Consider the following 26,211-nt stretch of genomic DNA (forward strand, 5'->3'; position numbering starts at 1 on the left):
TCAGGAGGTGGAGGAGCGATGTTCTGCAGAGAGGTCAGTGGTGTAATAATCTGCAGGATATATCACTATCTGTCAGGAGGTGGAGGAGGGATGTTCTGCAGAGAAGTCAGTGGTGTAATAATCTGCAGGATATATCACTATGTATCTGTCAGGAGGTGGCGGAGCAATGTTCTGCAGAGAGGTCAGTGGTGTAATAATCTGCAGGATATATCACTATCTGTCAGGAGGTGGAGGAGCGATGTTCTGCAGAGAGGTCAGTGCTGTAATAATCTGCAGGATATATCACTATGTATCTGTCAGGAGGTGGCGGAGCGATGTTCTGCAGAGAGGTCAGTGGTGTAATAATCTGCAGGATATATCACTATGTATCTGTCAGGAGGTGGAGGAGTGATGTTCTGCAGAGAGGTCAGTGGTGTAATAATCTGCAGGATATATCACTATGTATCTGTCAGGAGGTGGAGGAGTAATGTTCTGCAGAGAGGTCAGTGGTGTAATAATCTGCAGGATATATCACTATGTATCTATCAGGAGGTGGAGGAGTAATGTTCTGCAGAGAGGTCAGTGGTGTAATAATCTGCAGGATATATCACTATGTATCTGTCAGGAGGTGGAGGAGTAATGTTCTGCAGAGAGGTCAGTGGTGTAATAATCTGCAGGATATATCACTATGTATCTGTCAGGAGGCGGACGAGCGATGTTCTGCAGAGAGGTCAGTGGTGTAATAATCTGCAGGATATATCACTATGTATCTGTCAGGAGGTGGAGGAGCGATGTTCTGCAGAGAGGTCAGTGGTGTAATAATCTGCCGGAGATATCACTGTCAGGAGGTGGAGGAGCGATGTTCTGCAGAGAGGTCAGTGGTGTAATAATCTGCAGGATATATCACTATGTATCTGTCAGGAGGCGGACGAGCGATGTTCTGCAGAGAGGTCAGTGGTGTAATAATCTGCAGGATATATCACTATGTATGTCAGGAGGTGGAGGAGCGATGTTCTGCAGAGAGGTCAGTGGTGTAATAATCTGCAGGAGATATCACTGTCAGGAGGTGGAGGAGCGATGTTCTGCAGAGAGGTCAGTGGTGTAATAATCTGCAGGATATATCACTATGTATCTGTCAGGAGGTGGAGGAGTAATGTTCTGTAGAGAGGTCAGTGGTGTAATAATCTGCAGGATATATCACTATGTATCTGTCAGGAGGTGGAGGAGTAATGTTCTGCAGAGAGGTCAGTGATGTAATAATCTGCAGGATATATCACTATGTATCAGGAGGTGGCGGAGCGATGTTCTGCAGTTGGGTTAACTCTGTGCTGTCCCCTCGGTGTCACCATATGCTGGGGCTTGTGTTCCGGGCACTGCGGGCTCACAATGGAGGGTGTGTACGGGGGGCACAGCGCGGGGCCCTCTGCAGGGTAACACAAAGGACTGTCTTACAGCCCGGATCTCCTGACTACAGGCGTCTGACCAATGGCGGGGCGGAGGGAGAGTCTGCGGGGCTGGCGCTGCTCCAGGAGTCCGGCCAAGGAATGTGCTGAAAGAAGCAGCTGGGAAAACGGATCCATCCTACACCGGGCGCAGCATCCACCGCCGGCCCAGAGGACCCATGACAGCGGGGCCACCAAGAACAGGTCAGGCATGGGGGACAACAGGTGGTCACTGCCAACTGTGCCCTGTCCTGTGTATTGTAATCCGCAACCTACACTCTGCTGTGCATCCACATGTCTGAGCCACAGAGCTGGCACTCTGACTGCTGCCAGTGCCACCTGTCAGCCACGCGACACTTGGAATCAGCGACTAGTGGTATCTGCAGGAGGTACCAGGACCCAGCACACAGACCACAAAATGCTGCCATGTGGTGTGTATAATGGCCACTACTACCTCCAGATTAACAAGACATAAAGTGGCAACATCACTACATATGCATCACTGGTGAGGAGCAGTATTGCAGGATTTATATAACACAGGGGGCAGTATTATAGTAGTTATATTCTTGTACATAGGGGCAGTATTATAGTAGTTATATTCTTGTACATAGGGGCAGTATTATAGTAGTTATATTCTTGTACATAGGGGCAGTATTATAGTAGTTATATTCTTGTATATAGGAGCAGTATTATAGTAGTTATATTCTTGTACATAGGGGCAGTATTATAGTAGTTATATTCTTGTACCTAGGAGCAGTATTATAGTAGTTATATTCTTGTACATAGGGGCAGTATTATAGTAGTTATATTATTGTACATAGGAGCAGTATTATAGTAGTTATATTCTTGTACATAGGAGCAGTATTATAGTAGTTATATTCTTGTACATAGGAGCAGTATTATAGTAGTTATATTCTTGTACATAGGGGGCAGTATTATAGTAGTTATATTCTTGTACATATGAGCAGTATTATAGTAGTTATATTCTTGTACATAGGGGGCAGTATTATAGTAGTTATATTCTTGTACATAAGAGCAGTATTATAGTAGTTATATTCTTGTACATAGGGGGCAGTATTATAGTAGTTATATTCTTGTACATATGAGCAGTCAGTATTATAGTAGTTATATTCTTGTACATAGGAGTAGTATTATAGTAGTTATATTCTTATACACAGGGGCAGTATTATAGTAGTTATATTCCTGTACATATGAGCAGTATTATAGTAGTTATATTCTTGTACATAGGGGGCAGTATTATAGTAGTTATATTCTTGTACATATGAGCAGTATTATAGTAGTTATATCCTTGTACATAGGGTGCAGTATTATAGTAGTTATATTCTTGTACATAGGGGCAGTATTATAGTAGTTATATTCTTGTACATAGGAGCAGTATTATAGTAGTTATATTCTTGTACATAGGGGGCAGTATTATAGTAGTTATATTCTTGTACATATGAGCAGTATTATAGTAGTTATATTCTTGTACATATGAGCAGTATTATAGTAGTTATATTCTTGTACATAGGAGTAGTATTATAGTAGTTATATTCTTATACACAGGGGCAGTATTATAGTAGTTATATTCTTGTACATATGAGCAGTATTATAGTAGTTACATTCTTGTACATATGAGCAGTATTATAGTAGTTATATTCTTGTACATAGGAGTAGTATTATAGTAGTTATATTCTTCTACACAAGGGGCAGTATTATAGTAGTTATATTCTTATACATAGGGAGCAGTATTATAGTAGTTTTATTCCTGTACATAGGGGCAGTATTATAGTAGTTATATTCTTGCACACAGGGGCAGTATTATAGTAGTTATATTCTTATACATAGGGAGCAGTATTATAGTAGTTATATTCTTGTACATAGGGGCAGTATTATAGTAGTTATATTCTTGTACACAGGGGCAGTATTATAGTAGTTATATTCTTATACATAGGGAGCAGTATTATAGTAGTTATATTCTTGTACATAGGGAGCAGTATTATAGTAGTTATATTCTTGTACATAGGGGCAGTATTATAGTAGTTATATTCTTGTACATAGGGGCAGTATTATAGTAGTTATATTCTTGTACATAGGAGCAGTATTATAGTAGTTATATTCTTGTACATAGGAGGGAGCAGTATTATAGTAGTTATATTCTTGTACATAGGAGCAGTATTATAGTAGTTATATTCTTGTACATAGGGCAGTATTATAGTAGTTATATTCTTGTACATAGGGGCAGTATTATAGTAGTTATACTGTTGTATATAGGAGGCAGTATTATAGTAGTTATATTCTTGTACATAGGAGCAGTATCATAGTAACTATATTCTTGTACATAGGGGGCAGTATTATAGTAGTTATATTCTTGTACATAGGGGCAGTATTATAGTAGTTATATTCTTGTACATACAGTCATGGACAAAAGTATTGACACCCCTGCAATTCTGTCAGATAATACTCAGTTTCTTCCTGAAAATGATTGCAAACACAAATTCTTTGGTATTATTATCTTAATTTAATTTGTCTTAAATGAAAAAACACAAAAAGAATTGTTCTAAAGCCAAATTGGATATAATTCCACACCAAAGATAAAAAGGGGGTGGACCAAAGTATTGGCACTGTTCGAATAATCATGTGATGCTTCTCTAATTAGTGTAATTAACAGCACCTGTAACTTACCTGTGGCACCTAACAGGTGTTGGCAATAACTAAATCACACTTGCAGCCAGTTGACATGGATTAAAGTTGACTCAACCTCTGTCCTGTGTCCTTGTGTGTACCACATTGAGTATGGAGAAAAGAAAGAAGACCAAAGAACTGTCTGAGGACTTGAGAAACCAAATTGTGAGGAAGCATGAGCAATCTCAAGGCTACAAGTCCATCTCCAAAGACCTGAATGTTCCTGTGTCTACCGTGCGCAGTGTCATCAAGAAGTGTAAAGCCCATGGCACTGTGGCTAACCTCCCTAGATGTGGACGGAAAAGAAAAATTGACAAGAGATTTCAAGGCAAGATTGTGCGGATGTTGGATAAAGAACCTCGACTAACATCCAAACAAGTTCAAGCTGCCCTGCAGTCCGAGGGTACAACAGTGTCAACCCGTACTATCCGTCGGCGTCTGAATGAAAAGGGACTGTATGGTAGGAGACCCAGGAAGACCCCACTTCTTACCCCGAGACATAAAAAAGCCAGGCTGGTGCTTGCCAAAACTTACCTGAAAAAGCCTAAAACGTTTTGGAAGAATGTTCTCTGGTCAGATGAGACAAAAGTAGAGCTTTTTAGGCAAAGGCATCAACATAGAATTTACAGGAGAAAAAAAGAGGCACTCAAAGAAAAGAACACGGTCCCTACAGTCAAACATGGCGGAGGTTCCCTGATGTTTTGGGGTTGCTTTGCTGCCTCTGGCACTGGACTGCTTGACCGTGTGCATGGCATTATGAAGTCTGAAGACTACCAACAAATTTTGCAGCATAATGTAGGGCCCAGTGTGAGAAAGCTGGGTCTCCCTCAGAGGTCATGGGTCTTCCAGCAGGACAACGACCCAAAACACACTTCAAAAAGCACTAGAAAATGGTTTGAGAGAAAGCACTGGAGACTTCTAAGGTGGCCAGCAATGAGTCCAGACCTGAATCCCATAGAACACCTGTGGAGAGATCTAAAAATGCAGTTTGGAGAAGGCACCCTTCAAATATCAGGGACCTGGAGCAGTTTGCCAAAGAAGAATGGTCTAAAATTCCAGCAGAGCTTTGTAAGAAACTCATTGATGGTTACCGGAAGCGGTTGGTCGCAGTTATTTTAGCTAAAGGTTGTGCCACCAAGCAGGGGCGGACTGGCCCGGGTTGCAGGAATGCATATGCCCCCCGGGCCGGTGCCTGAGCAGGTGCACAGGGCCGCTGGAGGACCGGCAGCGATTTAAATACATAGCGCTCCGAATCCCTCCAGCCGGCCCTTTAAAACTCAGCCAGGTCCTGTGTGCGCGCATTGCCCGAGCCGATAAGTGCCGCGGCGGCCCACGCTAGTGCGCGAGCACGGCCGCGGTCCTGAGTCCTGCGCGTGCTCATCTGCTGCCAGTGTCAGCGCGGGCAAGCAGGAGACCACGCGCGCACATGGAGTTATTTGAAAAGTCCGGCGCGCATAGGGCGCCTCCACCTGACTGTCTGACGCTGGCCCGCCTGCACCAGCGTCGGAGAAGACTGCTGCTCACCAATGCCTGGGATCGTCTTCACCGCCGACGCTGGACAGGACCCGACCCACCTCAGCTCTTCATCCTCCCGACCTCCCCCCCATCTCAGGGACCTGGGTGAGTCCCAAGATGATTTTTTTAATGTATGTACAGCAGTTGCACTTATATAATGTGTATAGACTGCTATATATATATACATTATATAGGTGATGCTGCTGTATATAATCACTATACCACCTATATTATGTATGTATAGCAGCCTATATCTTATATAGATGACACTGCTACTGATGCGTATATACGTTATATAGGTGATACTGCAGTGTGTGTGTATATACACACACACACGTATGTATACACATATATGTACATGTATGCACAGCAGTATCACCTATATAACGTATGTACACATCAGTAGCAGTGTCACCTATATAAGATGTAGACTGCTATACATACATTACATAGGTGGTATAGTGATTATATACATCAGTATCACCTATATAATGTATATATAGCAGTCTATACACATGATATAGGCAATACCGCTACTGATGTGTACACTGATGTGTACACTGATGTGTATGTAGGTGATACTGCTGTGTATATATGTCGTTATATAGGCGATACTGGTGTGTATATACACAAACACGTACATATATACACAACAGTATCACCTATATATAACGTATATACACATTGGTAGCAGTATTGCCTATATAATGTGTGTATATATATACAGTATAGACTGCTGTATACATGATATATAGGTGATACTATCATTATACAGCAGTAGCAGTATCGCCTATATATCGTGTATCCAACATTTGCAGTATCACCTGTATAATGTATAGACTACTGCATATACTTTGTATAGGTGATACTGCTGTGTATAGTCGCACTATCTATCTGTGTCTAATATATATATATATATATATATATATATATATATATATATATATATATTTTTTTTTTTTTTCCAGTTTCATCTATATAATGTGTGTACACCAGTCACAGTATCACACACAATATATAGGTGATACTACAACTATACACATCGGTCGCAGTATCGGCTATATATTGTATATACAGTAGTTTCAATGTAATATATATTCAGCAGTCGCGGTGTCTCCTATGTGATGTGTGCATCATAATCTATATATATATATATATAATTGTCTAAGGGTTACTTCCGTCTTTCTGTCTGTCTGTCTGTCTGTCATGGATATTCATTGGTCGCGGCCTCTGTCTGTCACGGAAATCCAAGTCGCTGATTGGTCCTGGCAAAACGCCCACGATCAATCAGCGACGGGCACAGTCCAGCAGCGAAATGGCCGCTGCTTACTACCCTGCACTCAGTGTCCCGTCCATACTCCCCTCCAGTCAGCCCTCACACAGGGTTAATGGCAGCGTTAACGGACCGCGTTATGCCACGGTGTAACGCACTCCGTTAACGCAGCTATTAACCATGTCTGAACAACTTTTTACTATTGATGCTGCCCATGCAGCATCAATAGTAAAAAGATCTAATGTTAAAAATAATAATAATAATATTAAAAAAAAATGGTTATTCTCACCTTCCGACGTCGCCCGCTGTCCATGGCAGTGCAAGCGGATGCCAAGGATGCTATGCACGCAGGACCTGGAATGACGTCATGTGACCGTGACGTCATCCCAGGTCCTAAGGGCATAGCAACCCTGGGACCGGAAGCCGCCGCGTGCACCGCAGAGTCGCCAGGACTTAAAGGGGCCTTCGGAACATGAGCATATGTTTATTTTTTATTTTAATTCTTTTTTTTTTACCACGCATATAGTGCCCACATTGCTATATACTGCGTGGGCTCTGTTATATACTACATCTCTGTGCTATACACTATGTAGCCGGGCAATACACTAAATCGCTATGCTTTATACTACGTAACCTGTGTTATATACTACTTCTATGTGTTATATACTACTTCTATGTGTTATATACTACTTCTATGTGTTATATACTACTTCTATGTGTTATATACTACGTGACTGTGCAATATACTACGTGACTGTGCAATATACTACGTGACTGCAATATACTACATGGCTGTGCAATATACTACATGGCTGTGCAATATACTACATGGCTGTGCAATATACTACGTGCTCTGTGCAATATACTACGTGCTCTGTGCAATATACTACGTGCTCTGTGCAATATACTACGTGCTCTGTGCAATATACTACGTGCTCTGTGCAATATACTACGTGCTCTGTGCAATATACTACGTGGCTGTGCAATATACTACGTGGCTGTGCAATATACTACGTGGCTGTGCTATATACTGCGTGCGCTGTGCTGTGTTATATACTTCGCCGGTTGTGTTATATACTACGTGACTGTGCAAAATAGTACGTGGGCTGTGCTATATACTACCTACATATTCTAGAATACCAGATACGTTAGAATCGGGCCACCATCTAGTATAGTATAATGCTGTCCTAATTACCGTATATTGTAGAGATGTGTGTGTGTTTGTATATGTGTATATATATATATATATATATATATATATATATATATATATATATATATATAGAGAGAGAGAGATGTTTATATAGTATGGCGCTATGTATATAGTGTGGAATTCACACTATATATACACTGCTGCCACATCTATACACTATATAATATATACACTGCTCTATATTCCTTAACACGGTATATAATATGCCGCTGTGTATTTACTAGATTGTAGTATACCATATAAACTCGTGTATAAGCCGAGTTTTTCAGCATATTTTTTTTTTGTGTGAAAACACCCCCCTCGGCTTATATACGAGTCATTGTCCCAAAAAAACGGTGGGGGCTGTGGCTAAAGCCTGGGCTGCTGCTAAGGAGGAATGAATATTCACTGCGCTGGCAGTGAATATTCATTTCTCTTATAGCGTTCACAGCCACAGCCTTCTAGCACACATCCCACTTACCTTCCCTGCGCACCCTCGCTGCATCTCGTTCCGGCGCCAGCAGTTCTTCAGGCCGAGCGATCACGTGTCTTCCGCTCATTAAGGTAATGAGTATTCACCCCTCTCCACTCCCATAGGCGTGGGTAAATATTTATTACCTTAATGAGTGGGGGACACGTGATCACCCGGCTACAGGAGCTGCTGGCACCAGAACGAGATGCTGCGCGAGGGCATGCAGGGAATGTAAGTAGGGTGTTTTTTTTGTTTTGTTTTTTTATCGGAACCATGCATACATGAACAATGAAGGAGCCATGCATACAAGGACGGGGATAAGGAGCCATGCATACAAGGACGGGGATAAGGAGCCATGCATAAAAGAATGGGAATAAGAGGCCCATGCATACAAGGATGGGGATAAGGAGCCATGCATACAAAAATGGGAATAAGAGGCGAGGGAGCCATGCAGACAAGGATGGGGATGAGGAGCTATGCATACAAGGACGGGGATAAGGAGCCATACATATAAGGACGGGGAAGCCATGCAGTCAAGGATGGGGATGAGGAGCTATGCATACAAGGACGGGGATAAGGAGCCATGCATACAGGGACGGGGGAGCCATGCATACAAGGACGGGGATGTGGGGACAATGCATACCTGGCTTATACTCGACTCAATAAGCTTTCCCAGTTTTTTAAGGCAAAATTAGGTGCCTCGGCATATACTTGGGTCGACTTATACTCAAGTATATACGGTATATTGGGAGCTGTGTATACTTCTACTGTCCTGCATAAATGGTGTAATTCTCAGTATCTATTCTTATTATGTATGTGTGTGTATCTGTCTATCTATCACTCTGATTAATTGTGAGAAAAGTAGCGTACTCTTTATTGGCCCATGTGGCAACATTTCGGATCCATAACTGCACATTTCTCTGATATGGAAGTGAAATGTTGCCACATGGACTAATAAAGAGTATAAAAAAAAAAAACTGTTCCATTTTCTTCCACAAAAGTAGTACGATTCTCTTCTCACTTGCTGTCCGTGTGCAGTAGTTTTTTTTTTCTCAGCAGATGTTGCAGTCTGATACACGGCGAGTCAGACCATTGAGGAGATGGAGAAATTAATTTCTCCGTCTCCTCCACACCTGTGCTGCGAGAGCATTAGAGCACGGACACTTGGCTCACGCTCACAGCAGAGCAAGAGCCAAGTATCATTGGCAGATCACATCCGATGCCATATGCTGCTGTGATTCCACCCTAATGAGCACCTGTATTAAAGGGAACCTGTAACCCCCCCAGGTGTTTTTAATTAAAAGAGCCACTTGTGCAGCACTACTGCTGCATTCTGTGAAGGTGGCTCTTTTAGTTCGGGTGAAATACCGTAATCGTTTTTCGAATTTGCCTGTCATACCTGTAGTTTGTCAGGGGGGCATGTCCTTTCCCCCCTGACACAAACGCCTTCCAGCCATCACTCAGTACTCTGAGTGCCAGGCGCCACCTCCTCTTCCTCCATTAGCGTCCCTGGCGCCTGCGCTGTAAGTTTTTTTTCGGGCATGTGCAGTTTGTGCTGCCCTTCAAACATACAGCGCAGGCGCCGGGGATGCTAATGAAGGAAGAGGAGGTGGCGCCCGGCTCCGGAGCAGAGACTGCTGGGCGGCAGGAGGAGCGCTGGTCCCCTGTGAGGGAGATGCCACCTCTGCTGTGACTCCTCTGCAGAGTGGTCACTGGGCGCTGTGCTCCTCAGTCCTCTGCCATCCTCTGGGCTCTCCTCGTCCCCAGGGTGTCCCCGGCGCCTGCCTGCAGTGTAAAGAGCACCATGTACATGGACCTGTGGTCGATCATGCGCACTGCGGCGCCATTCACATGTGGCTCTTCAAATAACGCCTTTAAGAGGAGTGTTGAGGGGCAGGACAAAGCATAGCAAAATTCACTGATCGAGATGGGGAGTGTTATAGTATGTGGGCTGGTGGGATTTGTGTGGCAGGGCTGTTTTTTTGTCCCAGTCCGGCCCTGTCTGTGTGTCATTATACAGTGAGGCTGTGCGTGAGATTATACAGTGGGGCTGTGCGTGTCATTATACAGTGGGGCTGTGCGTGTCACTATACAGTGTGTGTGCGTGTCACTATACAGTGGGGCAGTGTGTGTGTCATTAATTATACAGTAGGGTTGTGCGTGTGTGTCATTATACAGTGGGGTTGTGCCTGTCATTATACAGTGGGGTTGTGTGTGTGACTGTCACTATAGAGTAGGACTGTGTGTGTCAATAAATAAATATATATTCGCATGCTTGCAGTAACAAGACCGCCTGTTCCCGGTGCCGGCACCAGAGAATCCTCAGTGCGCACGATATGAGGATTCACACATAGTGACTGTAGACATGTAGCTTAAGATCCGACAACCCCTTTAAGGATGGGCCGCGACTCATGGGCCACTGCTGTGTGCTTGCCCCCCAGGCTAAAATTTGCCAGCCAGCCCCTGCCACCAAGTATTAGGCTGAGGGTGCCAATACTTTTGTCTGGCCAATTTTTGGAGTTTTGTGTGAATTGATCAATGTTTTGCTTTTTGCTTCATTCTCTTTTGTGTTTTTTCATTTAAGACAAATTAAATGAAGATAATAATACCAAAGAATTTGTGTTTGCAATCATTTTCAGGAAGAAACTGAGTACTATCTGACAGAATTGCAGGGGTGTCAATACTTTTGGCCATGACTGTAGGGGCAGTATTATAGTAGTTATATTCTTGTACATAGGGGCAGTATTATAGCAGTTATATTCTTGTACATAGGGGCAGTATTATAGTAGTTATATTCTTGTACATAGGGGCAGTATTATAGTAGTTATATTCTTGTACATAGGGGCAGTATTATAGCAGCTATATATTCTTGTACATAGGGGCAGTATTATAGCAGTTATATTCTTGTACATAGGGGCAGTATTATAGTAGTTATATTCTTGTACATAAGGGCAGTATTATAGTAGTTATATTCTTGTACATAGGGGCAGTATTATAGCAGTTTTATTCTTGTACATAGGGGCAGTATTATAGTAGTTATATTCTTGTACATAGAGGAAGTATTATACTAGTTATATTCTTGTACATAGGAGGCAGTATTATAGTAGTTATATTCTTGTACATAGAGGAAGTATTATAGTAGTTATATTCTTGTACATAGGAGGCAGTATTATAGTAGTTATATTCCTGTACATAGAGGAAGTATTATAGTAGTTATATTCTTGTACATAGGAGGCAGTATTATAGTAGTTATATTCTTGTACATAGGAGAAGTATTATAGTATTTATATTCTTGTGCACAGGAGCAGTATTATAGTAGTTATATTCTTGTACATAGGAGCAGTATTATAGTAGTTATATTCTTGTACATAGGGGCAGTATAATAGTAGCTATATTCTTGTACATAGGGGGCAGTGTTATAGTAGTTATACTCTTGTACATAGGGGCAGTATTATAGTAGTTATAGTCTTGTACATAGGGGGCAGTATTATGATAGTTATATTCTTGTACATAGGGGCAGTATTATGGTAGCTATAATAGTATTATAATATATATAATATTATAATAGTTATAATCTTGTACATAGGGGCAGTTATATAGCAGTTATATTCTTGTACATAGGAGCAGTATTATAGACGCACGTTCTTGGTTTGAAACGCGTTTGATTTTAATGTCTGGACTATGACCTAATTGTTTTAATGTTATTTGAAGTTATAGATTAAAAGAAAATGGATTTTATGGACATACAGCACTGGACTTATTTCTCTCCAGTATTATAGAAGTTATATTATTGTACATAGGGGCAGTATTATAGTAGTTATAATCTTGTACATTGGGGGCAGTATTATAGTAGTTATATTCTTATTTATAGGAGCAGCATTATAGTAGTTATATTCTTATTTATAGGAGCAGTATTATAGTAGTTTCATTCTTGTACATAGGGGCAGTATACCAGTAGTTATAGTCTTATATATAGTGGCAGTATTATAGTAGTTATATTCTTGTACATAGGGGCAGTATTATAGTAGCTATATTCTTGTACATAGGGGTCAGTATTATAGTAGATATATTCTTATTTATAGGAGCAATATTGTAGTAGTTATATTCTTGTACATAGGGGAAGTATTATAGTAGATATATTCTTGTACATAGAGGCAGTATTATAGTAGTTATATTCTTCCACATAGAGGCTGTATTATAGTAGTTATATTCTTGTACATTGGGGCATTATTATAGTAGTTATATTCTTGTACATATGGGCAGTATTATAGTAGTTATATTCTTGTACATTGGGGGCAGTGTTATAGTAGTTATATTCTTATTTATAGGAGCAGCATTACAGTAGTTATATTCTTATTTATAGGAGCAGTATTATAGTAGTTATATTCTTGTACATAGGGGCAGTATAACAGTAGTTATATTCTTGTACATAGGGGCAGTATTATAGTAGCTATTCTTGTACATAGGGGTCAGTATTATAGTAGATATATTCTTATTTATAGGAGCAATATTATAGTAGTTCTTCTTGTACATATTCTTGTACATAGGGGCAGTATTATAGTAGTTATATTTTTGTACATAGTGGCAGCATTATAGTAGTTATATTATTTATAGGAGCAGTATTATAGTAGTTATATTGTACATAGGGGAAGTATTATAGTAGTAGTTATATTCTTGTACATAGGGGCAGTATTATAGTAGTTATATTCTTGTACATTGGGGCAGTATTATAGTAGTTATGTTCTTGCACGTAGGGGGCAGCATTATAGTAGTTATATTCTTGTACATAGGGGTCAGTATTATAGTAGATAAATTCTTATTTATAGAAGCAATATGATAGTAGTTATATTCTTGTACATAGAGGCAGTATTATAGTAGTTATATGCTTGTACATTGGGGCAGTATTATAGTTGTTATATTCTTGTACATTGAGGCAGTATTATAGTAGTTCTATTGTTGTACATATAGAGCAGTTTTATAGCAGTTATATTCTTGTACATAGAGGCAGTATTATAGTAGTTCTATTGTTGTACATATAGAGCAGTATTATAGTGGTTATATTCTTGTACATAGGGGCAGTATTAGGGTATGGCTCCACAGTCCGGAGGGGCGGCGGTATCCCCTAAGCCCCGCCCCCTTCTGGGACGCGATGGTGCCGGATGTGTACAGTACACATCCGGGATCATCGCACCCCTCGCCATAGGGCCCTGTGATATGCCTTGCGGGGACGCTGCGTCCCCGCAAGGTGTACGGACATGCTGCGATCTGAAAAGACGCGCAGCATGTCCGGAGTCGCAGGGCCGCCGCGTGCGGGTTTCCACGCATAGTGGAGACGGGATTTCATAAAATCCCCTCCACTATGCTGGAACATCTGGACGCTGCTTGTTTGACGCTGCAGCGTCAAACAAGCAGCGTTTACTTACCGTGGAAACATACCCTTATAGTAGCTATATTCTTGTACATAGGAAGCAGTATTACAGTAGTTATATTCTAGTACATAGGGGCAGTATTATAGTAGTTATATTCTTGTACATAGGAGGGAGCAGTATTATAGTAGTTATATTCTTGTACATAGGAGCAGTATTATAGTAGTTATATTCTTGTACATAGGGCAGTATTATAGTAGTTATATTCTTGTACATAGGGGCAGTATTATAGTAGTTATACTGTTGTATATAGGAGGCAGTATTATAGTAGTTATATTCTTGTACATAGGAGCAGTATTATAGTAGTTATATTCTTGTACATAGGGGGCAGTATTATAGTAGTTATATTCTTGTACATAGGGGCAGTATTATAGTAGTTATACTGTTGTATATAGGAGGCAGTATTATAGTAGTTATATTCTTGTACATAGGAGCAGTATCATAGTAACTATATTCTTGTACATAGGAGGCAGTATTATAGTAGTTATATTCTTGTACATAGGGGCAGTATTATAGTAGTTATATTCTTGTACATACAGTCATGGACAAAAGTATTGACACCCCTGCAATTCTGTCAGATAATACTCAGTTTCTTCCTGAAAATGATTGCAAACACAAATTCTTTGGTATTATTATCTTAATTTAATTTGTCTTAAATGAAAAAACACAAAAGTAATTGTTCTAAAGCCAAATTGGATATAATTCCACACCAAAGATAAAAAGGGGGTGGACCAAAGTATTGGCACTGTTCGAATAATCATGTGATGCTTCTCTAATTTGTGTAATTAACAGCACCTGTAACTTACCTGTGGCACCTAACAGGTGTTGACAATAACTAAATCACACTTGCAGCCAGTTGACATGGATTAAAGTTGACTCAACCTCTGTCCTGTGTCCTTGTGTGTACCACATTGAGCATGGAGAAAAGAAAGAAGACCAAAGAACTGTCTGAGGACTTGAGAAACCAAATTGTGAGGAAGCATGAGCAATCTCCATGCTACAAGTCCATCTCCAAAGACCTGAATGTTCCTGTGTCTACCGTGCGCAGTGTCATCAAGAAGTGTAAAGCCCATGGCACTGTGGCTAACCTCCCTAGATGTGGACGGAAAAGAAAAATTGACAAGAGATTTCAAGGCAAGATTGTGCGGATGTTGGATAAAGAACCTCGACTAACATCCAAACAAGTTCAAGCTGCCCTGCAGTCCGAGGGTACAACAGTGTCAACCCGTACTATCCGTCGGCGTCTGAATGAAAAGGGACTGTATGGTAGGAGACCCAGGAAGACCACACTTCTTACCCCAAGACATAAAAAAGCCAGGCTGGAGTTTGCCAAAACTTACCTGAAAAAGCCTAAAACGTTTTGGAAGAATGTTCTCTGGTCAGATGAGACAAAAGTAGAGCTTTTTAGGCAAAGGCATCAACATAGAATTTACAGGAGAAAAAAAGAGGCACTCAAAGAAAAGAACACGGTCCCTACAGTCAAACATGGCGGAGGTTCCCTGATGTTTTGGGGTTGCTTTGCTGCCTCTGGCACTGGACTGCTTGACCGTGTGCATGGCATTATGAAGTCTGAAGACTACCAACAAATTTTGCAGCATAATGTAGGGCCCAGTGTGAGAAAGCTGGGTCTCCCTCAGAGGTCATGGGTCTTCCAGCAGGACAACGACCCAAAACACACTTCAAAAAGCACTAGAAAATGGTTTGAGAGAAAGCACTGGAGACTTCTAAGGTGGCCAGCAATGAGTCCAGACCTGAATCCCATAGAACACCTGTGGAGAGATCTAAAAATGCAGTTTGGAGAAGGCACCCTTCAAATATCAGGGACCTGGAGCAGTTTGCCAAAGAAGAATGGTCTAAAATTCCAGCAGAGCTTTGTAAGAAACTCATTGATGGTTACCGGAAGCGGTTGGTCGCAGTTATTTTAGCTAAAGGTTGTGCCACCAAGTATTAGGTTGAGGGTGCCAATACTTTTGTCTGGCCCATTTTTGGAGTTTTGTGTGAAATGATCAATGTTTTGCTTTTTGCTTCATTCTCTTTTGTGTTTTTTCATTTAAGACAAATTAAATGAAGATAATAATACCAAAGAATTTGTGTTTGCAATCATTTTCAGGAAGAAACTGAGTATTATCTGACAGAATTGCAGGGGTGTCAATACTTTTGGCCATGACTGTAGGGGCAGTATTATAGTAGTTATATTCTTGTACATAGGGGCAGTATTATAGCAGTTATATTCTTGTACATAGGGGCAGTATTATAGTAGTTATATTCTTGTACATAGGGGCAGTATTATAGTAGTTATATTCTTGTACATAGGGGCAGTATTATAGCAGCTATATATTCTTGTACATAGGGGCAGTATTATAGCAGTTATATTCTTGTACATAGGGTCAGTATTATAGTAGTTATATTCTTGTACATAGGGGCAGTATTGTAGTAGTTATATTGTTGTACATAGGGGCAGTATTATAGTAGTTATATTGTTGTACATAGGGGCAGTATTATAGTAGTTATATTCTTGTACATAGGAGCAGTATTATAGCAGTTATATACAGGGTGGGCCATTTATATGTATATTCATAAATAAAATGGGAATGGTTGGTGATATCAACTTCCTTTTTGTGGCACATTACTATATGGGAGCAAAAGAGGGGAGAAGCCAGCGCTGCTTATGGTCAGAACGCGATACATAAAGTGCACATGCACATATTTATTTCTAACTGTATTTCAAAATGAGACATTTAGCAAACAATTGATCATTTCTTTGAGCCACCCCGCCACGTCACGGCATTCTCATAATTGGGCAGTCCTACTCTACGTTTTTTATATTTGCTGTGCCATTACGGCCTGCTAAATGTATTAAAAGCAAGACCACATGAAATGCAAACTGTACCTGAAGCGTTTCTGAATCACTCCCATAAAGTGATTATGGGCAAGCGCAGATAAAGGTTGACCAGGTCCAGACATAGACATTTCAGGTCCAACCTCCACACTGCCCAACCAGCACCACAGATAAAGGGTGAGACAGGCTGAGGCTCTGTTTAATTGTGCACCTGGGTCTCAGCCACTCACCCTTTATCTGTGGAGCTGGTTGGGCAGTGTGGAGGTTGGACCTGAAATGTCTATGTCTGGACCTGGTCAACCTTTATCAATATGTGCATGTGCACTTTATGTATTGCGTTCTGACCATAAGCAGCGCTGGCTTCTCCCCTCTTTTGCATTAGTATATGGGAGACGGAAAACTTTTCAACATGGGTGGTAACCATGGTGGACATTTTGAAGTCGGCCATTTTGGATCCAACTTTATTTTCCAGTGAGAAGTGGGTCATGTGACACATCAGACTTATTGAGAATTTCACAAGGAAAACAATGGTGTGCTTAGTTTTAATGCAACTTTATTCTTTCATGAGTTATTTACAAGTTTATGACCACTTATGTGTTCAAAGTGCTGCCCATTGTGTTGGATTGTAAATGCAGCCCTTGTCTCCCACTCTTGACACACTAATAGCAACACCGCATAATTGCACCCATAATGCTCTGAAGATGGCACGTTCCTTGAGTTTTTCCAGCAAGATGGTGCACCACCACATTATGGGTGTGAGGTCCGAGTATTCCTACACGAACAGTTTCCTGGAAAGTGGATTGGTCGTCGTGGGCCAGCTGAATGGCCACCAAGGTCTCCCTATCTGACCCCCTTAGACTTATCTTTGGGGTCATCTGAAGGCAATTGTCTATGCTGTGAAGATACGAGATGTGCAGCATCTGAAACAACGGATACTGGAAGCCTGTGCTAGCATTTCTTCTGTGGTGTTGCTACCAGTGTGTCAAGAGTGGGAGAAGATGGTTGCATTGACAATCAAACACAATGGGCAACACTTTGAGCACATTTTATAAGTGGTCATAAACTTGTAAATAACTCATGAAAGAATAAAGTTACGTTAAAACCAAGCACACCATTGTTTTTCTTGTGAAATTCTTAATAAGTTTGATGTGTCACATGACCCTCTTGCTATTGGAAAAAATAAAGTTGGATCCAAAATGGCAGACTTCAAAATGGCCGCCATGGGCACCACCCATCTTGAAAAGTTTTCCCCCTCGCATATACTAATGTGCTACAAACAGGAAGTTGATATCACCAACCATTCCCATTTTATTTAGGTGTATCCATATATATGGCCCACCCTGCGCTTGTACATAGAGGTAGTATTGTATTCCCTGTTACATTTATCACATTAGTTTTCACCCAAATTACCGATGATTGGTGTGCTTTGTACTCATCCTAAGCTTTCTGGTGCATGATTACAATTCTGGCTCTGCAGTGAACTCTGACATATAGCAGTTGGATACAGGTAAGAGATGAGGATGACACCCTAGAGCTTGGTTGACATGTTTTGGGTATTTGGCTGTGTTTGGAGTAGACGCTCCCTCCTGCTGATTTGTGGGATCAGAGGCCTCAGAACATCTGGCTTTTCCATGTGCCCGATGAGGGAGGCTCTGGGCCGGTGTGTGTCGCTGCCATGTTGGCGGCCCCTCACTTCCTTGTCTGTGGATCTATCTTGCAGAGCGGATGTGTGGTCGGGGCTGCTGTATCGCAGGTTACAGAATCGGCTCAGTCCCTGAGCTTCAGAGAGCAAGATGCTGACCATCAAACTGCCGCAGCTGCTCCGCGTCCATCAGATGCCGCGGGTGAGTGTGATCAGGGCTTACATCAGGACTTACACCAGTCACCCCCAGAGCTGCAGTATGTCTACTTTTCCAGTCACATCTGGAGCTGAATTATATCTAATAATCCAGTCACATCTACATCTGCATTACATCTAATGCTCCAGTCACATCCAGAGCTGCAGTATAGCTAATACTCCAGTCACATCCAGAACTGCAGTATAGCTAATACTCCAGTCACATCCAAATCTGCATTATATTTAACACTCTAGCCACACCCAGAGCTGCACTATATCTAATACTAAATCCACATCCAGAGCTGCACTATAAGGCGCGTGTCACACTACTGTAGAATATGGGCGAGTGCTATGCGAGAAAACATCGCATAGCACTCGAACAAGTGTTAATCTATGGGGCAGCTCACATCACCGTTTATTTTCTCGGGCATATTCAGTCTGCGTGTAAAATACACAGCATGCTATGATTGTCACCAACACTCGGCCGAGACTCGCCAAAGCAAACCTATGCGTGCGAGAAAAAAATCGCACAGCACTCGGACCATGCGAGTGCTGTCTGATCTTTGCGCATCGGTGTCCTTTGAAAAGCACGTAATTCATGTGCCACATACAGTAAATTCACATTGACAGGTTAGAATAGAATAGATAGAATAGATACAGTTGTGCTCAAAGTTTACATACCCTGGCAGAATTTTTGCTTTCTTCACCTTTATTCAGAGAATATGATGATAACACCAAAACTTTCTCTCCAATCATGGTTAGTGGTTGGGTGAAACCATTTATTATCAAACTACTGTGTTTTCTCTTTTTAAATCATAACGACAACCCAAAACATCCAAATGACTCTGATCAAAAGTTTATACATACACTGAAGATTTTGGCCTGATAACATGCACAGAAGTTTACACAAATGAGTTTGAATAGCTACTAAAGGTAACCTCCTCACCTGTGACCTGTTGTTCGCTTGTAATCAATGTGTGTGCATAAAAGCTGAGTGAGTATATGGGATCCAGACAGACTCTTGCATCTTTCATCCAGCCACTGACGTTTCTAGATTGTGAGTCATGGGGAAAGCAAAAGAATTGTCAACGGATCTACGGGAAAAGGTAGTTGAGCTGTATAAAACAGGAAAGGGATACAAAAAGATATCCAAGGAATTGATAATGCCAGTCAGCAGTGTTGAAACTGTGATTAATAAATGGAAAATCAGGGGCTCTGTAAAAACAAAACCACGTAAAAACAAAACCACGGTCAGATAGACCAACAAAAATGTTGTCCAGGAAAATTGTTCAGGATGCAAAGAAAAACCGACAAATAACATCAGCTGAAATACAAGACTCTCTGAAAACTAGCGGTGTGGCTGTTTCAAGATACACAATAAGGAGGCACTTGAAGAAAAATGGGCTGTATGGTCGAGTCGCCAGAAGAAAGCCATTACTGCGCAAATGCCACAAAGTATCACCTACAATACGCAAAACAGCACAGAGACAAGCCTCAAAACTTTGGGAACTAGGTAATTAAACTAGGCACAGGAAACTTGGTCAAAGTTGAAGGAAATATGAATGCAGCATGTTATCAGCAAATACTGGAGGCAAATTTGCACTCAACAGCCCGGAAGCTGCATATGGGACGTACTTGGACATTCCAACATGACAACGATCCAAAACACAAGGCCAAGTCGACCTGTCATTGGCTACAGCAGAACAAAGTGAAGTTTCTGGAGTGGCCATCTGTTGTGAATTTGACTTTTTTGGCTCCCTCTTGTGGTCACTAGTGATATGACTCTGGGATTGTCTTTCCTCAGTTTGGCACCCACCTGGGTCGTTAGTCCAGGGGTGTTGCTATATAAACTTCCTGGTTTCTCAGTCCAGTGCCTGGCATCGTTGTAATCAGTTCCTTTCTGTTTGCTCCTGTCTGCTGGTCTTGGATCTTGCAAAATTAAGCTAAGTCCTGCTTCCTTGTTTTTTGGTTATTTGCTTTGCTCTAATTTTTTGTCCAGCTTGTACTAAATGTGATTCCTGATTTTGCTGGAAGCTCTAGGGGGCTGGTGTTCTCCCCCCGGGCCGTTAGACGGTTCGGGGGTTCTTGAATATCCAGCGTGGAAATTTTGATAGGGTTTTTGCTGACCATATAAGTCATCTTACTATATTCTGCTATTAGTCAGTGGGCCTCTCTTTGCTAAATATCTAGTTCATTCTTACGTTTGTCTTTTCTCCTTACCTCACCGTTATTATTTGTTGGGGGCTTGTATCCAACTTTTGGGGTCTTTTCTCTGGAGGCAAGAAAGGTCTATCTTTTCCCTTCTAGGGTTAGTTAGTTCTCCGGCTGGCGCGAGACGTCTAGAACCAACGTAGGCACGTTCCCCGGATGCTGCTATTTGTGGTGCTAGGATTAGATATATGGTCAGCCCAGTTACCACTGCCCTATGAGCTGGTTTTTTGTGTTTGCAGACTTGGTATGTACTTTTGAGACCCTCTGCCATTGGGGTCATAACAGCCATCTCAGTCTCCTAACCTCAATATCATTGGGCCACTCTAGGGAGATCTCAAGCGCGCAGTGCATGCTAGACAGCCCAGGAATTTTCAGGAACTGGAGGCTTTTTACCAAGAAGAGTGGGCAGCTTTACCATCTGAGAAAATAAAGAACCTCATCTACAACTACCACAAAAGACTTCAAGCTGTCATTGATGATAGAGGGGGCAATACACGGTATTAAGAAATGGGGTATGTGAACTTTTGATCAGGGTCATTTGGATGTTTTGGGTTGTCATTATGATTTAAAAAGAGAAAACACAGTAGTTTGGCAATAAGTGGCTTCATCCAACCACTAACCATGAGTAGAGAAAAAGTTTTGGTGTTATCATTCATATTCTCTGAAAAAAGGCCAAGAAAACAAAAATTCTGCCAGGGCATGTGAACTTTTGAGTACAACTGTATATACACATAGTATACATAGATATATATAGATGGAAAAGCCGTAATTAATCTGTCGTGTTCTGTAAAATCACAGCAGGAGCCGACAGGATAGAAGAGATGGATTACATACAGTAAATACATATAGAATAGGTAGATATATAGAATACAGAGACAAATACAATTAGTACAGTGTGTGTGTAGCTTACTGTACATGTATTTAATTAATAAAAGATTATTTTTTGGAAAAAAATGGCGTGGGCTCCCGCATAATTTTCTTTGCCAGCAGAGGGAAAGCTATCTAAACAATTTTGTTTCTGGTGTCCTTCGACAGCTCTTTGGTCTTCACCATAGTGGAGTCTGGACTGTGACTGTTTGAGGTTGTGGACAGGTGTCTTTTATACTGATAATAAGTTCAAACTGGTGCCATTACCACAGGTAATGAGTGGAGGACAGAGGAGCCTCTTAAAGAAGTTACAGGTCTGTGAGAGCCAGAAATCTTGTACGTTTTTAGGTGACAAAATACTTATTTTCCACCAGAATTTGCAAAATAAATCTTGCCAAATCAGACAAGGTGATTTTCTGGCTTTGTTTTCTCATTTTGACTCTCATAGTTGTGGTCTACCTATGAGGTCAATTACAGGCCTCTCTCATCTTTTTAAGTGGGAGAACTTGCACAATTGGTAGCTGACTAAATACCTTTTTTCCCCTACTGTATTATCTCGCTATTTTCTACAGTGGGTTCGGAAAGTATTCAGACCCCTTTAAATTTTTCACTCTTTGTTTCATTGCATCCATTTGGTAAATTCAAAAAAGTTCATTTTTTCTCATTAATATACATTCTGCACCCTATCTTGACTGAAAAAAAAACAGAAATATAGAAATTTTTTGCAAATGTATTAAAAAAGAAAAAAACGGAATATCACATGGTCAAGTATTCAGACCCTTTGCTCAGTATTGAGTAGAAGCACACTTTTGAGCTAGTACAGCCATGAGTCTTCTTGGGAATGATGCAACAAGTTTTTCACACCTGGATTTGGGGATCCTCTGCCATTTTTCCTTGCAGATGTTCTCTAGTTCTGTCAGGTTGGATGGTGAACGTTGGTGGACAGCCATTTTCAGTTCTCTTCGGAGATGATCAATTAGGTTTAGGTCAGGGCTCTGGCTGGGCCAGACAAGAATGGTCACAGAGTTGTTCTGAAGCCACTCCTTTGTTATTTTAGCTGTGTGCTTAGGGTCATTGTCTTGTTGGAAGGTGAACCTTCGGCCGAGTCTGCGGTCCAGAGCACTCTGGAAGAGGTTTTCATCCAGGATATCTCTGTACTTGGCCGCATTCATGTTTCCTTCTATGGCAACCAGTCGTCCTGTCCCTGCAGCTGAAAAACACCCCCATAAAATGATACTGCCAACACCATGTTTCACTGTTGGGATTGCTTTGGGCAGGTGATGAGCAGTGCCTGGTTTTCTCCACACATACATAGTTACATAGTTATTAAGGTTGAAGGAAGACTTTAAGTCCATCTAGTTCAACCCATAGCCTAACCGAACATGCCCTAACATGTTGATCCAGAGGAAGGCAAAAAAAAAACATGTGGCAAAGAGTAAGCTCCACATTGGGGAAAAAAATTCCTTCCCGACTCCACATACGGCAGTCAGACTAGTTCCCTGGATCAACGCCCTATCAAGGAATCTAGTGTATATACCCTGTAACATTATACTTTTCAAGAAAGGCATCCAGTTCCCTCTTAAATTTTAGCAGTGAATCACTCATTACAACATCATGCGGCAGAGAGTTCCATAGTCTCACTGCTCTTACAGTAAAGAATCCGCGTCTGTTATTATGCTTAAACCTTCTTTCCTCCAGACGTAGAGGATGCCCCCTTGTCCCTGTCTCAGGTCTATGATTAAACAGATCATCAGAAAGGTCTTTGTACTGTCCCCTCATATATTTTTACATTAAAATAAGATCACCCCTTAGTCTTCGTTTTTCCAAACTAAACAGCCCCAAGTGTAATAACCTATCTTGGTATTGCAGACACCCCAGTCCTCTAATAACCTTGGTCGCTCTTCTCTGCACCCACTCCAGTTCAGCTATGTCTTTCTTATACACCAGAGACCAGAACTGTGCACAGTATTCTAAGTGTGGTCGAACTAGTGACTTGTATAGAGGTAAAATTATGTTCTCCTCATGAGCATCTATGCCTCTTTTAATACATCCCATTATTTTATTTGCCTTTGTAGCAGCTGCCTGACACTGGCCACTGAATATGAGTTTGTCATCCACCCATACACCCAGGTCTTTTTCATTGACGGTTTTGCCCAGAGTTTTAGAATTAAGCACATAGTTATACATCTTATTACTTCTACCCAAGTGCATGACCTTACATTTATCCCCATTAAAGCTCATTTGCCATTTATCAGCCCAAGCTTCTAGTTTACATAAATCATCCTGTAATATAAAATTGTCCTCCCCTGTATTGATTACCCTGCAGAGTTTAGTGTCATCTGCAAATATTGAAATTCTACTCTGAATGCCCCCTACAAGGTCATTAATAAATATGTTAAAAAGAAGAGGGCCCAATACTGACCCCTGTGGTACCCCACTGCTAACCGCGACCCAGTCCGAGTGTGCTCCATTAATAACCACCCTTTGTTTCCTATCCCTGAGCCAGCTCTCAACCCACTTACACATATTTTCCCCTATCCCCATTATTCTCATTTTATGTAACAACCTTTTGTGTGGCACCGTATCAAAAGCTTTTGAAAAGTCCATATACACTACATCTACTGGGTTCCCTTGGTCCAGTCCGGAACTTACCTCTTCATAGAAGCTGATCAAATTAGTCTGACATGAACGGTCCCTAGTAAACCCGTGCTGATACTGGGTCATGAGGTTATTCCTCCTCAGATACTCCAGTATAGCATCCCTTAGAATGCCCTCCAGGATTTTACCCACAGTAGAGGTTAAGCTTACTGGCCTATAATTACCGAGTTCAGTTTTTGTCCCCTTTTTGAATATTGGCACCACATTTGCTATACGCCAGTCCTGTGGTACAGAACCTGTTATTATGGAGTCTTTAAAGATTAAAAATAATGGTCTATCAATGACCGTACTTAATTCCTGCAGTACTCGGGGGTGTATCCCATCCGGGCCCAGAGATTTGTCAATTTTAGTGATTTTTAAGGCCCCGTCACACTTAGCGACGCTAAAGCGATCCCGACAACGATACGACCTGTCAGGGATCGTTGCTGCATCGCTATGGGTCGCTGGTGAGATGTCAAACAGTGAGATCTTCCTAACGACGCAGCAGCGATGCGGCGACCTGTAGCGACCTGTGCAACGATGTCGTTGGTCGTTGTGACCCTGTCACATGGCAGCTATTATGACGATTCAGACCTCGATGAGGGACATCCTGTGTGATGTTGTAGTCAACGAGGTCGTTGGTAAGGTGTCAAACACAGCGATTTGTGCTACCCAGCGGGACCTCAACGATCAAAAAAAGGTCCAGGCCATTCCGACACGACCAGCGATCTCACAGCAGGGGCCTGGTCGCTGCTACGTGTCAAACATAGCGAGATCGCTACTGAGGTCGCTGTTGCGTCACAAAACTTGTGACTCAGCAGCGATCTCGCTAGCGACCTCGCTTAGTGTGACGGGGGCTTTAGACGCCGCCATACTTCCTGCTGGGTTAAGCAGGTGACACTTAATGGGGAATTTTTGTTATCACTGATTATATTGTCTGCCATGGGATTTTCTTGTGTAAATACTGATGAAAAAAAGTCATTTAGCATATTGGATTTTTCCTCATCCTCATCCACCATTACCCCCAGACTATTTTTAAGGGGGCCAACACTTTCATTTTTTAGTTTCTTACTATTTATGTAGTTAAAGAATATTTGGGGATTATTTTTACTCTCTCTGGCAATGAGTCTCTCTGTCTCAATTTTTGCTGCCTTGATTTGCTTTTTACAGAATTTATTTAATTTTTTGTATTTATTTAATGCCTCCTCACTACCTACTTCCTTTAATTCTCTAAATGCTTTCTTTTTGTCACTTATTGCGCCCCTTACAGCTCTATTTAGCCATATTGGTTTCCTCCTATTTCTAGTATGTTTATTCCCATACGGTATATAGGATGCTAATAAACGTCTCCCATTTTCTTTGTGTATTTTTATGTCTCAGGATATCGTCCCAGTTAATTGCACCAAGATCATCTCTCATCCGTTGGAAATTTGCCCTCCTGAAGTTTAGTGTCCTTGTCACCCCTCTACTACACATCTTATTAAAGGAGACCTGGCCTGTTGGTTAATATTAGGTCTAGCAGTGCCCCCCTTCTTGTTGGGTCCTGAACCAGTTGTGAAAGGTAATTGTCTCTCATAGTTGTCAAAAACCGATTACCTTTGCTGGAATTGCAGGTTTCTGTTCCCCAATCTATTTCAGGGTAGTTGAAGTCCCCCATAATAATGACTTCTCCTTGAGTCGCAGCTTCATCTATTTGCTTTACGAGGATATTCTCCATTGCTTCCATTATTTTTGGAGATTTAAAACAAACCCCTATCAGTAATTTATTATTTTTTTCCCCCTCCCCTTATCTCCACCCACAGGGACTGTACATTTTCATTAAATTCACCTATATTA

At 41.4% G+C, this 26,211-nt stretch overlaps 1 protein-coding gene across 3 annotated transcripts in view; it reads left to right on the top strand.

Annotated features, from left to right (window-relative positions):
* The first annotated feature begins 1,468 nt into the window (after window positions 1-1,468).
* The window catches only part of PAQR6 (progestin and adipoQ receptor family member 6), a 39,423-nt gene continuing 14,680 nt past the window's right edge, over window positions 1,469-26,211 (top strand). The window contains exons 1-2 of one of the 3 annotated variants that reach the window (XM_077260521.1): window positions 1,469-1,625; window positions 18,544-18,667. In XM_077260521.1, the coding sequence (XP_077116636.1) occupies window positions 18,617-18,667 (51 nt within the window). In that variant the 5' untranslated portion in view covers window positions 1,469-1,625; window positions 18,544-18,616. Of the gene's footprint in view, window positions 1,927-18,543; window positions 18,668-26,211 lie in introns of all 3 variants that reach the window. The other 2 variants (XM_077260522.1, XM_077260523.1) reach the window with 2 other exon arrangements.

This window comes from Ranitomeya variabilis, chromosome 1 (assembly GCF_051348905.1).
Source record: "Ranitomeya variabilis isolate aRanVar5 chromosome 1, aRanVar5.hap1, whole genome shotgun sequence".
Classification (NCBI taxonomy): domain Eukaryota; kingdom Metazoa; phylum Chordata; class Amphibia; order Anura; family Dendrobatidae; genus Ranitomeya; species Ranitomeya variabilis.